The following is a 17688-nucleotide window of genomic DNA, read 5'->3' as shown; positions in this document are numbered from 1 at the left end:
CTTCCCTCAGGTACTGCTGCCTCCTTGGCACACTGTCCCAGCTTCAGCTCAGGGATTTCCTGGCCCAGCATTGTTGTCCTTGTATTTAAAGCCTTTAGTGGATGTTGCTCTGTGAATGCGGGTAGTTGCTTTCTGAATCTATACAATTAGATATCACCGTGCCCTGAAGTGAGGAATTCCACGTTTTTGCATTTTTGTTGAACCTTGCACTGCTGGAGAGCAACCAGCTCCAGCTGGCACTGAACCAGGGCATTGCCAGCACACCCTTCCAGGCTGAGACCGTGCTGTGCTGCCTTGCTTGCTGCCCTGCAAGGGCAAAGGCAGACATGAAGAGAGATCAAGTGCCCCAAGCCCAGGCCGTGCTCTCCAGCCCATGGTCAGGTGCTGGCTCTGCACAGCCACAGCAGAACTGTGGGTCACCAAGACGGCCAGGGAATATCCTGGATAGGGGCGGTGGAGGAAGCTGGCAATACAGGGAGGTGATGGAGGTGTCACTGGGGGTGACAAGAGAAAGATGCCAGTCCTAGTGCCCATGGGAGCATCTGTATGTGGCCTGGGACATGATGGAGCTGTGTGGGGCACAAGAGGCAGGTAGGGATGGGGTGTGTGAACATAGGAGAGGTGTAGTAGCCTGTTGCAGGCCGGTCCTGGCTATGGCTAGCATGGTGTGCAGTGCTGGGGGACACCAGTGGTGCCCTGGTCCGAGTGGGGTCTACGTGAGGCTGTGTGAAGGCTGGCCTATTCCAGGAGCATGCTGTAGACATTGGAATGAGAGGACAAGGCATGGAGGGAGAGTAATGCTCCATGTGTTGTGCGCAGCTGCAGCAGGTTCCAGAGAAATACCATGCTTGCAGCCAAGCACATCTTAACAAGGCCAAAAGACACGCAGGAGCACTGGCCCTGTGCTGCTCAGAAACCCTGGCCTCAACTCGAGCAGGATGCTCTGCAGGACCCTGAGTCTCAGCCTCCCTCTCTCTTCAAGACCAAGGAGCTGATTGCTGTCAGAAACACATCCCATATGCAATAGCAGGATGCATTCATGCAGCCATTATCTCCTGATGGCAAAGGATTTCCCTTTGGAGAATGGAGTCCTACAGGAAAGCTACAGGCCAGAAAACACTCTGACCGTGCAGCTGGTTTATCCAGGAAGGGGATGGGTTTCCTGGTCCACCCACCAATACCAATACAGAGAGGGTTTCTGAGAACATCCACCCCTTAGTCTTACAAGGGCAGAATCAGACTCGGGGTAGTAGCAGTGATTAGAAGTAGGTCTTCAACAGAGAACGTAATGAACCATAGAAACAATTGACCATGGCTTCCTCCTCACTGCTGATCTGTCTGGGTCTGTGAATGGGAACATCTAGACTCTTTATGTCAGAACTCCATGGTCACGACACTCTCAGCCTCATGGACCACCCTCTAGAGCAAGCCCAACTTAAATGCCTCTATGCAAATGCACGTAGCACGGGGAATAAACAAGAGGAATTAGAGACATGCATGCCTGCAGGGCTGTGATCTCATTGGCATCACAGAGATGTGATGGGATGGCTCCTGTGACTGGAGTGTTGAGATGGAAGGATACAGGCTCTTTAGGAAGGGCAGGCAGGGTAGACAGGGAGGGGGTGTGGCTCTCTATGTCAATGACCAGCTGGAGTGCATGGACCTCCACTTGGGGATGGATGAGGAGCCCACTGAGAGCTTATGGGTCAGGATTAAAGGGAGGGCAGAGACAGGGGACACTATACTGGGGGTCTGCTACAGGCCACCTGACCAGGAAGACTGAGCAGATGAGGCCCTCTGTAGACAGACAGGAGCAGCCTCACGTTCACAAGCCCTGTTCCTAATGGGGGACTTCAACCACCCTGATATCTGTTGGAGGGACAACACAGCAGGGCATAAGCAATCTGGGAGGTTCCTGGAATGCACTGATGAAAACTTCCTTCTCCAAGTGATAGAGGAGGCAACAAGGAGAGGTGCCATGCTGGACCTTGATCTTACCAACAAAAAGGGGCTCTAGCCATGCCGCCCACGCCTCAGAAGGCAAAGGCAAGGACTGGGAGAATGAAGAACCACCCACTGTAGGAGAAGATCAGGTTTGAGACCATCTAAGGAACCTGAAGGTGCACAAGTCCATGGGACCTGATGAGACGCATCTGCGGGTCCTGAGGGAACTGACAGACGAAGTGGCTAAGCCAGTGACAAGAGGTGTTCCTCAGGGGTCGGTATTGGGACCGGCACTGTTTAACATCTTTGTCAGCAACGTGGATAGTGGGATCGAGTGCTCAGCAAGTTTGCCAAAGACACCAAGCTGTGTGGTGCAGTTGACACTCTGGAGGGAAGGGATGCTGTCCAGAGGGACTTGGATAGGCTTGAGAGGTGGGCCCATGAGAACCACCTGAAGCTCAACAAGGCCAAGTGCAAGGTCATGCACATGGGTTGGGGCAATCCAAGGCACAAGTACAGGCTGGGCAGAAAATGGATTGAGAGTGGCCCTGTGGAGAAGGACTTGGGGGTGTTGGTGGACAAGAAGCTCAACATGAGCCGGCAATGTGTGCTCACAGCCCAGAAAGCCGACTGCGTCCTGGGCTGCATCAAAGGCAGCGTGACCAGCAGGTCAAGGGATGTGATTCTCCCTTTCTACTCTACTCTCATGAGACACCCCCTCCCAGCTCTGGGGTCCCCAGTACGACCTTATTACAGCCTTCCAGTACCTGAAGGGGCCTACAAGAAAGCTGGAGAGGGGCTGGTGACAAGGGCAGGGAGTGACAGGCCAAGGGGAATGGCCTGAAGCTGCAGGAGGGGAGATGGAGATGAGATCTGAGGCAGAAATTCTTCCCTGTGAGGGTGCTGAGGCCCTGGCACAGGTTGCCCCGAGAAGCTGTGGCTGCCCCTGGCTCCCTGGCAGTGTTGAAGGCCAGGTTGGATGGGGCTTTGGGCAACCGGGGCTAGTGGAGGGTGTCCCTGCCCATGGCAGGGGGGTGGAACTGGATGGGCTTTGAGGTCCCCTCCCACACAAACCAGTCTGAGATTCTATGAGTCTCAACATGGGGAGAGGATGCTGGGCTCTGGCATCACTGCTGTCTGACAACACAGCACAGAACATATTCACCCAATGTGGGGAGTCTCCCTGTACTTCAGCTTTGTCAGCACTTCTGTTCTTGGCACATGGGGTTGCAGCTGCACATACCATAGTCTTGGGCAGAAACACAGCATGCACTTCACCTCTGCACATTGTGCCTGGTGTATCTGTGCCAATCCTCCGAGCTTGTGCAGATGTCCTGTGCAGATGAGGTGACCCCACAACTTCATCCACATCTCGTATCTGCGTGCTGACCCTGCAAGCTCATGTCTTGTTCCCAGCTGCAGCCTTCTCCTTCTCTCCTTTCTCCTCTCACATAGCTCCTCCTGGGAACAGCCATTCTTGGCCCTGCAGGACATTCAAAGAAGTCAGAGGTCAGGGTGCTGTAGGGGCTCCATTCAGGCTCAGAAGCTCTGACTCCTGCTCCCACATATTCAAGCAGCAGGCCTTGCACAACCCCAAATTAAGTGTTTCCTGGGCTGTCCCCCCATTTCCCTCTTATTTCTCAGGCAAACATTAGCAGCCTCATAAGTAAGCTACAGTAAAACCAGCTGTCGATCCAAGTTTTGGGGTGGGTGCTAAATACAGATCCTGGGGCTGTCCTGCATTAGCTTCTAGCAAAGTTCCTAGAAAAATATCCAGACTCAGTTTAAAAATTTCCAGGAGTGGTGAATTCACTACAGGCCTTGATGAGCCCTTTTGGTGGTTAATTATCCTCACAGCTAAAAACGTGCACCACATCCCAGACTGCGTGTGCTCTGCAGCCTGCAGCTGTGGATCCCAGCTACTCATGTCAGCTAGACTGAGGTGTCTGCCATACCTAGTGGCTGATCAACCTCTGTGCTGCCTCTCAGAGAAGTCCCCAGGAGGCATCACCCCAGCTGCAGCGGGGATCTGCGCTGCTTTCGGGGCTTGTGTCAGGCCCTGCTGAGCTGCAGGCAGGTGGCCAGCCCCATCCCACGAAACGCACACAGGGTATTAGCGGTTTGCAGGCACTGCCTGCCTGTGGGCAGGAAAGCTCGGGCTGGGGTTGCACCAGCCAGAGCCCCACTCCCTCTCCACACAGTGGAAGAGATGCTAAGCAAACTTTCCAGCCACCCCACACTTTGCTGACAGTTAGCTGCTCCTTCAGGTGTTTTGTTGTTCCTGTGGCTTTTCTCTGGGCACTAGTTTAGCACCACCCCTCCAAGTGAGACTAGGACCAGACACAAGTCTCCAGTAGTGGTTGCACCAGTGCTGGTGTAGCAGTGACATGACCTCTCTTGGACACTGTGTGAGCTTGTACAGACAGGGTTTGTGTTAAGACTGTTGGTCCACAGACAGTCCCACAGCAGGATGGGGAGGTGGGGTGCCAGATACATGTGAATGGGGAACTGTTCTGAGGGTGCCTGGCCCTGACTCTGCAGCTAGGTTTGCCTCTGATGCCAGACTGCCAGCTCCATGAGGCAATCTTGCAGGGAGATGGCTCTGGGTACCTGGGAGCAGCCAGGGAGATGGTGCTGTACTGCGTAATAGTGAGAGCTCGTCTGTTTCTCCCTGTTCCCAAAATCTGACCCAGCTCCTGTGGCAGAAAAATGGATTTCCAGATAGCTTCCCCTGTGGGTATCTTTCTTAGGATGGTGACCATCACAGAATAGATAAGGTGGGGAAGTGAGGATGTTCTGGAAACATCAGAGCCCTTGGCCTGAGAAGCCTCAGGAAAACATCTTACTCTGCTGCAGAGCTTGTTGCTGTACAGTGTATTAAAGCAGCTGACATGCATTTTAGAGCACTTTCAGAGTGATAAGCAGTTCATTTTGAAGGAAAGAAGTTATTAATTTGCCATATAGTGCCTACTGCAATCACTGCGGCAGCTTGTCAGTTCCAGGTGTTTCCATCTGCAGTGGTACCAGCTAAAGCGCAGGCATGGTGCACAACTCAAGTGTATTGGTACAGGGCTATTACCCCAGCAATAATATCCAACATGGAGCCTGAATACAGGTTTCAGCAATATCAGTGAGATCAGATTTATGCTCTCACATGAACAGCTCCACGGCAAAGGGAGCTGGGGCAGAAGGGAGGGAGGATGTTGAATTCTGGGGCGGGGGGGGGGGGGGAAGGCAGGTGGGTCCAGTTTCCCAAATTACCTTCTAGCTGGGCTGCTGTCATGGCACCTGTGGCTCTGAGTGCTCTGCAGCTGGAGCAGGGAAGGGGGATCCTGTTTCATGGCGCTTCTCCTGGCAGCTGCTGCAAGGCTGGGGAGCAAATACTCTGTACAGGGAGCATGGTGCTCCTCGTAGGTGTGCTCTCAGCTTCTCCCCTCAGGCATCCCTTTAGACCACAGGCAGCAGGGCAGGAGCTGGTGAGGGTGAGTTGCAGGTGCTGCCTCTCCTCCCTGGAGGCTGTGGATCACTGCTGGCTCCCCTCCCTGGGGTGCAGAGTATATGGTCTGGGGGAAGGGAGGTCCCACCTCTACCTGACCTATTTTTTTCTTCCCTTGCCCAGCCATTCTCTGTATTCTCTCTTCTTGTTCCTTCATCTCTGATGATCGAGTGAGTGGTTCAGGTTAGGGGCCCTGCCCGAAGGAAAGAGCTGTTTGCAGCCCCCAGCTGGGCCCTTTCCTTGGCGCGTGTGCAACGTTCCTGTGCTTCTCGCTCACGGGAGCCGAGGCCCCAACGCTGCTGCTGGGAGGAGCTGTGGCTGACGAGGCCTGAACTCCACTTCACCCGGGCCTGGCCCAGCTGCCTTCCTCCTGGCTCCATCCTCTAGCTTTGTTCTCTGTGCAGAGCTCCCAGCTGGTGGATGAGCCATGGGCAGTGATGCTGGGGGTCAGGAGGAAGGAGCTGTTTTCTGCTGACCTGAGCTCTGCAGGGAGCCCAAGGAGGAACTGGGGCTTCGGAAGCAGGGAGCAGTTTTAATCCTCCTGCTGTGTCTGTAACTGCTAATGCAATTCATGTGCCCTGAGACTCCAGTGGGCCCTGGCTGTCACAGGGCAATGCCACCCTCAGTCATCATCCTCAGAGCCCAGGGCTGCTGGGCACAGAGCTCTGAGAGCAGGACGGAGCCTGCATGGTGAAAAGGGGGCTGTTTTTCTTCCCGTCTTGTCTTAAGTGCCTTTGCAGAAAAGAAGGAGCAGAGGGCCAGGGGCAGCTGCTGCAAAAGCGCAGGTTGTCCCTGGCTGGCTGATCAAGCTGGGTGCAATGCAGATGCTTGGCTGCTAGATCCTCGGCATCTGTGTGAGGCTTGGCCTTTCTGCACTCCCTGTCCATATGGCCTTTTCCTTTGCTGAGGCAAGTCTGTTGACCTGGGTCATGGATGTTGCCCCAGGGGTGCAAGAAGGGAGGCATCACCTGAAACAAGGCACTTCTGGTGGTGCAGGGACCCATGGCAGCACTGTAGATAGAAAGCGTGGTGCAGCTCTTGTGAGTCTGCAAGGCTGTGCTCCTCCACCTCTGTGTCCCCTCACGGGATCAGCATAGGCTGATCCTGGGGTGCCCCACAGCTGCCTGCAGCACTGCCCAGGGCACTGTCTGCAGCCAGTGAACCCCTGGGAGGCCACGTCCTCTTGCAGGAAAGGCTGCAGAAAAAGTGGTGGCTTGTCTGGGACAAGAATCGCAGGATTGAGGCGGTAACTGTCAGTCTGCTTTACTATGGCCACCTTTGAGGACTGTGCAGTGGTTGTGGGCCATGGAGCGGAGGGCAGCACTGGGTTGTGGAGGTGGTGGCGGTGATGGGCTGGGTCTGGCTGGTGGTCTTTGTGATTCTGGCCCTGCTCATATAGTGCCTTCCCTCATCCAGGTGACAGCCACAGATGCAGACAGCGGCACTTTTGGCTCCCTTTCCTACTCCATTGGTTCTGGCATTGGCAGTGTTGTCCCCACGCAGTTCAGCATCGACAAGCACACAGGGCAGCTGTGCACTGTACAGCCGCTGGATCGTGATGAGGGCATGTCTGCCTATGATTTCACCATCACTGCTGTTGATGGGGTGAGTGCTGGAGAGGCCACTGGGATGCGATGCTGCTGACTGAGCACCGTGCAGGGGATGCTGTTGTCCTTGCCCCTGTTCTTTGCACCATCTCTGATCTGGTCCTTCCACAGGGTGGCCTGAACTCCATGGTGTACGTGAAGGTTTTCCTAGAGGACATAAATGACAACCGGCCAGTGTTTTACCCACTGGACTATGCTGCCAGCATCAGCACACAGAGCATGCCAGGTACAGCTGTGCTGCGTGTTACTGCCCACGACAAGGATGAGGGGCTGCACGGGAAGGTGACCTACCGCATTGTCCTAGGAAACTCACCCCCTCTCTTCTCCCTCAACAAGGACACAGGTGAGAGAGAGCTCAGGGGGCAGCCAGAGTAGGCAGCAACCAGAGCAGTGGGATGCAGGCAGGTGTAAAAGCCAGCCTGAGGGTCACTGCTTGGCCATCTCAGCAGTACAATCTGCCACCAGAATATGTCTGTTCCTGTCCCGGCCACGTATTACCTGCCTCGGCTTCTTGAGCCTCTGGCAACTCCTTCCCAGACTCAGTCTCTGACCTCTTGTTTCTGCTCCCTGCTCTGTTCCTCATTTGTCCTGTCTTCCTTCTTCTCCCTCATTCCTCATCCCTGACTCACTGTGCCTTTCCTCCTGCATGCTGCTTGCTTTGCCCCATCAAGCTGTATCCTGCTTAGTTTCTTGTCCCTGCCCAGTTCCCTCCTCTCCCCTGCTCAGTTTACGCTCCTTCCCTATAACTCTCTGTTGCACCCAGTCCCTCCTTTCTCATTGCTGCATCTGCTCTGCCAAAACCAGAGCAATTCCTGCTGGGGAGTGAGTGCATGGGCATGTGGTGCCAGGGGCTTGCAGCAGGACAGGAAGGTGTCCTGTGCTCAGCATAGGCATCAGGGTCTCTCCACACTGGTCCCCAAGTTCCCAGAATGTGACTGGAATGAGACAGGCCTACCAGCCGTCCTAATGCAGGGCCTGTCAAGGATGATCCTTCAGTTCTACAGTTCCTCCAAGAGCCTCCCCACAGCCCAGATCCCACCTCCTGTGTCGTGACCCTCATCCTGCACCCCACACTGGAAGCCCTATTGCCTCCTTTACCTTTCCCAAGACCTGTTTTCTGGCTCACTTCCCCCAGCCCTTACCACTGCTTAGCTCAGGGCTGGGCTTAAGGTTGAGAAAGGAGGATTTGAGGTGGCTTTCCCAGGAGGGTTCCTCTTCTTTACTCCAGTTCTTCCATGGTGAGCTCCTCCCTGTGACGCACATTGTTTGCTTCCCCCTTAGGTCTTTCTTTTCAAGCTTATAGTTTGGCCTGACAGGTGACAGGCAGGGGTGCAGGCATAGTGCCCTCTGAACTGCTTTCTTCCCTAGGTGTCATCTCCCTCTCATGGTCCCTGAGTGGTAAAGCCAACACCCTGGTGCAGCTGGTGATCTCTGCACAAGATGGTGGGGGCCTACAGGCACAGCCAAATGCCCGGGTGAACATCAGCATCGTGGAGGGCACGGTCTCACCTCCTGTCTTTGAGCAAGCTCAGTACTTCTTCACGGTGCCTGAGGACATGCTGCAGGGTGCCAGTGTGGGGACTGTCCGGGCCCAGAATCCTCCAGGTACGGGCTTGAGCCTTATGTATGCAGTCACTCTCCCTGTCCCTGCATCATCTTGAAGGTCCAGTACCACACTTCCTCACAGAGCAACCCTGTTCTGGGAGCTCCACACACACACAGAGGCAGGCACATCTGAATGTGCACCTGTGCAATTGTTACTCAGTGCATGCTCTCACACATGTGCTTACACACATGTGTACACACACACTTGTGCACATGCATCTGTGCATGCATGCACATGTACACAGTGCTACTGTACACCTCCTGACCAGAGTCTGCCACAGACAGCACTGCCCAACCCTGCTTCTGTCTGTAGGGGGCTGAGGAGGTGAGCCGGGTACACAGATCATTCTTCTTGTCTTCATTTCCTTGTCCACAGGTCATGCTGATGACATCTTTTATTCCATCTCCTCGGGGGATCCTCATGGCTACTTCTCCATCGACTCTGCCTCCGGGCAGCTCTGCACCAGCCTGCCTCTTGATCATGAGTCCCAGGCAGTCCTCATTCTGGATGTCCAGGCCAGAAGTGGTTCACCTCCTGCCTATAGCAGCACACGCGTGAAAATCTCTGTGTCAGATGTGAATGACAATGTGCCAGTGTTCCCAGCCCCCTCCGACTCCATTCTGTTGCCAGAGGCCACAGAACCTGGGACTACAGTGTACACCTTGCAGGCCGAGGACCGTGACAGTGGCACCAACGGTCAGGTGAATTTTGAGCTGTTGTCAGGAGGTGATGGCACCTTCAGTGTGGAGCGCTCATCGGGGGCAGTGCGACTGATCGGGGCCCTGCAATATGAAGCCAGCGCAGCCTACAGGCTGGCCATTGTGGCCCGAGACAGTGGTGTTCCCCAGCTCAGCTCCACATTCACACTGCTGGTGCATGTGCAAGCCGAGCACGACAACGGGCCCATCTTTGACACACTCACCTACCGCGTGGAGGTGCGGGAAGGTGTACCTGTCTCCACCCGCTTCCTGCAAGTGCGGGCCCTGGCACACGACGCGGAATCCATGACCCTTACCTACCACTTGCGTGCAGATGGGGATGCTGCCAGCTTTGGCATCATGCCCGAGAGCGGTTGGCTGTATGTCAAAAGCGCACTGGACCGGGAGACGCGGGACCTGTATGTGCTCACAGTGCTGGCCTCGGCAGGAGGCAGTGGTGCAGGGGGAGAACCCCGAAAAACAGGCACCAGCACTGTTCGGATCAGCATCACTGATGAGAATGACAACAGCCCCCGGCTGAGTGAGGAGCGTTACTTCTTCACTGTTCCTGAGAATCAGGCTCCTGGTAGCAGTGTGGGGAGGGTGATGGCAAGTGACCGGGATGCTGGGCAGAACAGCCGGCTCACCTACCGCCTGCTCCAGCACGATCCCAACTTTCTTATCTACACACAGACAGGTGAGAGACTTCCTGGCTTCCTGGGCAGGGGCTGGCTGGGGAGAAAGCCCAGGGCAGGTCAAAAGTGATGTGGGCCAGGCCAGTGCCACAACAGAATATTCATCTTCCTACCCCTGTGGTGCTGGGCTCCCCAGCAACATACTTGAGCATAGGCTCTTTTCTAAAGAGGTTTCTGGGCTGAACTGTGTCCCCACTTCTCCCTCACAGGGGAGCTCAGCACCAAGCATAGCCTGGACCGGGAGCAGCAGTCCAGCTACCAGCTCTTGGTGATTGTGCAGGATGGGGGAGCACCACCCCGCAGTGCCACAGGAACCGTCTACGTCACTGTGCTGGATGAGAATGACAACGCTCCTGCTTTCCTTCATGTGGCCAATGGTCAGGAGCTGCCTGTGCAGGTAGGGGCAGCAGGCGGGAGCCCTGGTGTGATTGCCTCTGGGTTTGGGAGCCGGTAATTCTACAGGGGGAAAGGGAGTGGGCAGGGGCACCTAGGAGAGTTTTAGGGAGGGAAATAAGCAGGCACAAGCTGCATCCATGCAGCAGCCAGGGGAGTCTGGTAAATCTGATTGAGGCGTGGTAAGATGGGCATGTGCTTGGGAAATACAGACATCCCTGTGCACAGAGCAGGTGAGGACTGCAGAGGGCTCTGAGACCTATAGGACTGACCAGCAGGCAGAAGCTCACATGCCTACACACATGCCTGCATGGAGGGAAGGCAAAAGGGAGCCCTAAACCTGACCCAGCAGAGCCAGGGGTAAAACACATGCAAACAGGGAGGCGTGGGGTGCCGTTAACTTCTAGGTCTGAGGACTTGTGGTATAGCCACTCAGCTTTCTGGGAGGTCAAGAAAGCCACTGCCCAGCTGGACTTTGCACTCACAAGGGTTTTCTGAGAATCTGCAATGGGTCCCAGCCCAGCTTTCCCTCTCAGCACTGTGTGGTGGCAGCAGTCACCCGGGCACTGAGTGTGCTGCAGACCGAGTTACATCTGTGCTGCTCAACAGAAGTGGGTGAGGACCGACCCTCCACCCGCACCCCCAGCTGGCTGCGTCTGCTCTGCTGCGGCCCCTGTGGAGTGGCATGTGTGGGGAGGGCTCGCTGGAGCCGGCTGAGTGGTGCTGGCAGCAACAGAGCAGAGTGGGCAATGGAGGCCCTGTCCTCATCTCCTCTGCACAGAGTGGGGTGAACCTGCATCTGAAAGGATGTGCTTGCTCTGCGTGTTGCTGCGTTTCAGGCAGTGTGCTCAAAGCCACGTGCACTGTGCTGAGTTTAAAACATCATGGTGATGGCAACCTTTCTCTGTCACAGGTCCTGCCTGAGCCACACGCCAGAGGCAGGTCAGAGCAGGCAGGACTGTATTGGCAGGCCACTGCCGCACCTGGGTGGCCATCACCACAGGACCCTGGGGACACTCTGCAACTCCAGTCAGGCCTTCCCTGTTCATTACTTTTTCCCGTCCTGTTCCAGGTTGCAGGCATCCCTTGCCCAGCCGCCTTCTTGCACGTCCAGCTGGCACTCTGCTTGCAAAACTGTCTGGCAAGGTTTGGCCTGGATGAAGGGATCTCTCAGGGCCTGGTGGAGGCAGAGGAAGGCAAAATTAGTCTTGTCCTCTCTCTGAGCAAGGCTCTGGTCTTTGATTCACTCCTGCAGGCTAGGGGCCAGCCAGCCGTGGCATTGCTGAGGCTGTGGCTGAACGGGCTCTGCAAAATGGCTTTGCTCATACTCTCTCTGCAGTCTGCTGAGCGGCCTGTGCTGTGCGGGGACACCCACAACACGCTCGCACAGCAGGCTCTGCAGTCGATTCCAGTGTTTGGGAGCATGAAATGCTGGGAGTGTCCTGCTAGAGCTTGGGAGGTCTCTTCTCATACAAAGGTACCACAAAAGCATATGCATCCTACAGAAGACAGAGCAAGGCTGAGACAGACTTAGAGTCCTAAAGGCAGGTAAATGCTATGACAGTTTTGAACTAAACAAGTATTTGGGCACTTTGGTTTGAAGCTCTCCTGCTAGAAACACTGGTAGAGAAGGGTGAAGCACAGGAAGAAGCCACTGTTAATCATGATTTAGGTGTAGAAGAAAGGCTTGGAGGGAAAAGTAAAAACTGAAATGATAAATGCAAAGCTCAGTGATTTATTGCAGACTTGTTCAGTGAAGTATTCATATCATGTTCATTAGGCAAAGCAGAGGGAGGTTTCTGTATCAGCACCTTGCTTTAAGCATCAGCTAGAGGGGTATCTCCCAGCATAGGATTGCGAGATGAGCTTGCTGAGCACATTGGTAACATACTGGCAGGACCAGGTAGTGTTCACATAGGAACTGCAGTGGTAACTCCCCGGGCATGGTCATTAGGAAAAGGGAGAGGAGCAAAGGGAAGGAAGAAGTGATCTGTTTTCACAGAAGGGAGATGTCACTGGTGGGTGCCTAGGACTGGTGCTGATGTCCTTGCTATTCAGTATTTTCATATATCCTCCAGAAGGGGTGATTGTTTGTTGATGTTACTGGTCTATTCATAGTAATAAAAGTGAGGGCTCCCTGTGAAGAACTGTATGTAGAAGGATCTTGTTTTACTGTTCAATTAAGAAGGAAGGTGGGAGATGAAATTCACTGTTGCTGACTGGAAAGTGATACACATGGCAAAAAGCAATATGAATTTCACTTACACAGTGGTGGGCTCTGAATTGGCTGCTTAACTTTAGGGAGAAGATCGGGGCATTGCCATGAATGCTTTGTGAAAATGTCAGCTCAGGGCTCAGCCACAGTCAAAAAGGCAAATCAGATGCTGAATTTTATTAGAAAAGGAACAGAGTGTGAAAGAAAACATCGTCACCCTACATCTCAAATTCTGCACACGCTCTCTGCCCTGCCTCCATTCCACTAAATAAGCAATAGTGCTAGAAAAGGTTCAGAAAAGGATGTTAATGTGATCTCTAGTAGATAATGGTTTCCATGCAGAAAGAAAATACTTGAACATTCTTTGGCATGGAAGAAACTGCAGGAATATAACAGAGGTGTGCAGCGAATGGCACAAAGAAAGTCATGGGGAAATTAGAAGTTGCTTTTTTCACAAGACAAGACCTAGATAGCTTCATAAGAAATGACCAGGCAGCAGGTTTAAAATAAACAAAGGCAGGATTTTTTCATGCAGAACATAATTAAATTGTGAAATCATTGCCAAAAGTTGCATGGGTTCAAAATTAGATGAATTCATGGAAAGAAAAAAAAAATCCATCAAAGGCTGTTGAACAAAAATATGATCTGTGGCTCAGGAAGTGACTTAGCCACAGACTTCTGGAAGCTGGGAAGGTTTCACAGGAGGATTATTCCATACGTACCCTGTTTCTTGCATCTTCTCTTTATATCCACTGCCAGCCACTGTCAGAGCTATGCCAGTGGTTGAGATGGGTCTCTGATCTTCGGACTAAGGTGGCATTTGCAACAACCTTCTTGGAGGGTGGACATCAGACCTGGACAAGCCTGCCTGGTGGCAATTTTACTAAGACTGAGGTTTTTGCAGAGGCAAGACCACTTCTATTGCTGTTTATTCCTCTGTGCATCTGGAATGGCATTTGTACATGGAGCCTGTGTGGACACTGCTCATTTAACTCCTCTGCTGAGTCACTGCTTTTCTTGGGTGGAGTTTGATTCCTTGTGGAAAAGGAGCATGACCATGCACACGAAGCAGGAGCCCCTTGTATCCTGGTTGAGGGCGATTAGGGACAACATGGGGGGCAGGCCCCAGTCTGTTACAGAGGAGAGGTTGGAAGGGGCATCCTGAGCATGACCCCACTCAGAGGTGTCCACGCAGACACTCCTTTTCGTAAACAGCCAAGCTATATTTAGAAGGTCTTCTGCCTCCATCATGGCTGTGAAATGCTGTTCCAGATTCCTTGATCTGGTAGTTAGAAACCATCTCTTAATTTCCAGCCTAAACTAATTTCTGACCACTTTATACTCATTTGTTCTTGTGCCAATATTGTGTTTTTGCTTAAATAGCTCTTCTCTCTCTTTGGAATTTCCCTCCCCTCTCCCCAGTGTTTACAGAGTGCAGTCACATCACTGCTTGGCCTGGCTAAACAAGTCCAGCTCCTCTGGTCTCTCCTCCCGAGCGCCACCAACGTGGTGCCAGCAGCTTGTGCAACAGCATTAACACTTGCCTTCTCTCAGGAGCTTGCACCCTCTTTCCTTGGATTCTTGCTCAGATTCCACTTATCTTTTTTATACATGCATTAAAGTGGTACCACACAGAGATCATCTAGGACAGATGGATCTGTGAGGATGATTTGTGCTGTGCAATGTGCTGATAGGATGTGAATTTGAGGTCTTCTGGTGTGGATGGGACCACAGAGTCTGTGCCAAGTAGGGAACCTGCTCTACCAGTGAGGTGAGGGTAGGTGCAAGGAGCCTGTGCTGGAGGAGAGACAGGTCTGCCAGCAAGCATGGCTTGTTTGCTGAGAGTACTCCCGAAAACTGACAGGTGGTGAGGGGCAGTAATGGGGCTGTGTCCATTTCCATAACTATCCAGAAAAGGGGCTTGCACGCAATGCTCTTATATGTGGTCTCTGTCAGGAAGCTGGTAACTCACCTCAGAATGTGAGGTTAGCTGAGCATGTGTGTAATTAATGACTTGATAGTACTGTGTTGCACTGGCACAAAATGGTGGTCTTAAGTGCCTACAAACAGGCAGTCAGCAGTGCTAACTAGGAACAGAGGAGAGAAGGGAAAAGCCCTAAGAGTCCAGATGTCCAGGCTGAGGAAGGACTGCCAGCTGCATTTCCAGAGATTGCAAACCTCCCTGGGCTGGCTGGTGGGAACTGAGGAAATCGCCTTCCATTGCCAGGTTGACTGGCCTCTGAGCCGGTCAGTGCTCACACCTTTGCATTTGCAGCTGAAGGGATCTGTTGGGGCAGAGAGAACCAGGACTTTCATGGAGCCCTGGATTTTCCTAGCTGTAGAGGTTTTGGATGTAACACAGGTGAGATAGTGTCCTCCCATCACCCTGCAGCTCACTGTTGCAGCATGCCCCAATGCTGCTAAGCTGGTTGTTAAACAGGGCAGAACGGGAGGAGGGCTGGCAGAAACTCCCTTTGCCAGCTTTGCTGCAGACTTCTCCATGTTGTCCAGCCTCAGGCACAGCCTGTGGGTCTTGCTGAGGGGTCTGTATCTTGGGTAAGGTGCAGGGCTGGTGTAGGAAGGTGCAGATGCTGTGCCGTGCGCAAGGGTTTGTGGGGGTAGTCTGAAGGGTATCCTGTGCCACTAAGCTGCTCCCTGTGCTGTGCTGCAGGTGCTGGAAGAGAAACCATCGGGACTTCTAGTCGCCTCCCTGCAGGCCAAGGACCCTGACGAGGGTGAGAATGGGACCATCATCTACTCACTGATAGGTATGAGCTGCAGAACTGACTAATTGATGCTGCTGTCTGCCTTGAAGCCATCACCCTTGTGGTCAGATGGGTGCCCACTGTCCAAGCCTTGCCACACAGCACTCCCTCCTCCATCCCAACCTGCCCCTGCCCTCCCTCCTCTCTGCCTCTCCCTGCAGCATTTCACCTTCTTTTGCAGGAGCCTGGGCAGAGCGTTTCACACTGCACATGGCTACTGGAGAGTTGCGGACTGCCACAGTTCTACGACGGTCTGATCGTGCTGAGTACATCTTCACTGTGACAGCCAGTGACCGGGGCACAGTACCTCGCAGTACGTCAGCCATCATTCGCATTCAGGTATCCAGCACCCCAACTCCTCTTGTCCCTGCACCATCTACCCCTCACTTGCCTCTTGGAGGACACCATCCAGCTACTTGGCAGCCCTCCTCCCCACCTTCTCACCCTCCACCGCTTTCATCCCAGGACACCCTCTGCCCGTGCTCAGCTGTTCATCCAGCCTTAAAATCTATGTGGAGAACCTGGGATGGGAAGGAATGGGTCTATCTGCCACTGTCCATGTTCTCATTTGTAAAGAGGTCAACAGCATTAGTAGTAACCAGTTCCATCTTTTCCAGACTTGGACAGCCAACCCTGTCCTAGATATGCCGTTGCAGAGAGGACCTTAGAGGTCCCCTGTGCAGAGACATTAATTCTTCCCAGCATCTACTGAAAGCAATGTTCCTGACATGCAAGGTGTTCTTCATGTCTGTATAACTTTGGCACTCACTGTCTGGTGTATTGGGCCAGACAGCCAAGTCCTTTCTCTGTTGTTAGTAATGAGCTTCCTTTTCCAGCAGAGACTCTGGTTTACCCCCAGTCACGGCACTTTCACAGTACACCATTTCACATCTTCCTGTCCCTGTTCTTGCAGTTCCCAAGGCCATTTGACTCTCCTTGTTTGATGTTCTGCTGCTTCTCTGTGCTAGCAGTGCCCTCTAATATCGTCAGCAAGTTCATAATGTACTCAGCTTTCTTTTGCCCCTGCACCTACCAAAAGTAGATGTCGGCACCAAGAGCCATCTCTGCAAGGGCCTGCTTATCACTCTCCCTGAGCCAGTCGATCTTTTAGTCCTTTCTGTCACACAGTCATAGTCATACTGTGCCTTTCCTCAGTTTAATGAGTGATGTCCCATGTGCTATTGCATCAGAGCCCAGCTAAACCCCAGGCAAATTAGATACACTGCGTTTCCTTTGCCTGTGAGAAGAGAAGCACTGTGTTAGCCTGGCACATCTGCCTTTGGCCATTCCACAATACATTTTATACCATTTCCTTTTTATGCCCTATCTGTCACTGTTCTTGTCATTAAAGTTGTTCTACAGCTCTCAAAGTGTCAAGGCCAGGCTGTCAGGCTGGTTGTCCCTGAAGTGGTTGTTGGCATCCCTATAATGTAGCTATTTGCTTGACAGTCGCTAGTTTTGATACCCCTCTGGGCTGACAGTTTTACTGTATTCTCTTTTTCCTCAGCTCCTTGACATGAATGCCCTGAGTTCTTCAATACGTTTTCCCTTTAGATAACACAGATTGCTTTTCATGCATCCTCTCTCCCATCCAGAGATGCACCTCATCCCCAAATTAACTTCAGTATCTTTAATAAAAGTAGTGATAGTATTTATCTATCTTTGGGTCATACTGGGTTATCTTTCTTTTCTACACCTCTCATCTGGATGAGTGTTACCTCTCTTCTTGCCTACTCTTGCTTATGGTTTGCAGAATTGTTTCTGCTGGCGTCTGTTGCTGTTGCAGCATCTAACACAATCACAGACTCACAGAATGGTTGAGGTGGGAAGGCACCTCTAGAGGTGTCTTGTCCAGCCACCCTGCTTAAGCAGAGCCACCCAGAGTCAGTTGCCCAGGACCATGGCCAGGTGGCTTTTGACTGCCTCCAAGGATGGACACTCCACCACCTCTCTGGGCAACCTGTGCCAGTGGTCAGTCAGCCTCACAGTGAAAAGTGTTTCCTGATGTTCAGAGAGAACCTCCTGTGTTTCAGCTTGTGCCCATAGCCTCTGGCCCTGGCACTGGCACCACTGGGTGCCACTGGGCACCTGGCTCCATTCTCTTTGCACCCTCCCTTCAGGTATTGATATACTTTGGTAATATCGCCCCTGAGCCTTCTCTGCCCAGTCAGCAGCTCCGTCTGTCCTTACCTACCCTAGCTCCCCAGGTGAAGCTCGTCTTTCACCCTGTCAAACCCGTGCTTATTCTCAGTATGTTTTTCAGGTTGCT

At 53.0% G+C, this 17688-nt stretch overlaps 1 protein-coding gene across 4 annotated transcripts in view; it reads left to right on the top strand.

The window, feature by feature from the left end:
* Positions 1–17688, top strand: part of DCHS1 (dachsous cadherin-related 1) — a 54083-nt gene that overhangs the window by 19472 nt on the left and 16923 nt on the right. For 3 of the 4 annotated variants that reach the window (XM_054813863.1, XM_054813861.1, XM_054813860.1), the window contains 7 exons: positions 6857–7045; positions 7159–7390; positions 8416–8652; positions 9029–10048; positions 10256–10443; positions 15326–15422; positions 15601–15758. In XM_054813863.1, the coding sequence (XP_054669838.1) occupies positions 7007–7045; positions 7159–7390; positions 8416–8652; positions 9029–10048; positions 10256–10443; positions 15326–15422; positions 15601–15758 (1971 nt within the window). In that variant the 5' untranslated portion in view covers positions 6857–7006. The remainder of the gene's footprint in view (positions 1–6856; positions 7046–7158; positions 7391–8415; positions 8653–9028; positions 10049–10255; positions 10444–15325; positions 15423–15600; positions 15759–17688) is intronic. The other variant, XM_054813862.1, reaches the window with a different exon arrangement.

This window comes from Grus americana, chromosome 1 (assembly GCF_028858705.1).
Source record: "Grus americana isolate bGruAme1 chromosome 1, bGruAme1.mat, whole genome shotgun sequence".
Lineage (NCBI taxonomy): Eukaryota > Metazoa > Chordata > Aves > Gruiformes > Gruidae > Grus > Grus americana.
The sequence above is the reverse complement of the archived record's forward strand: the minus strand, read 5'-3'. Positions and strand labels throughout refer to the sequence as shown.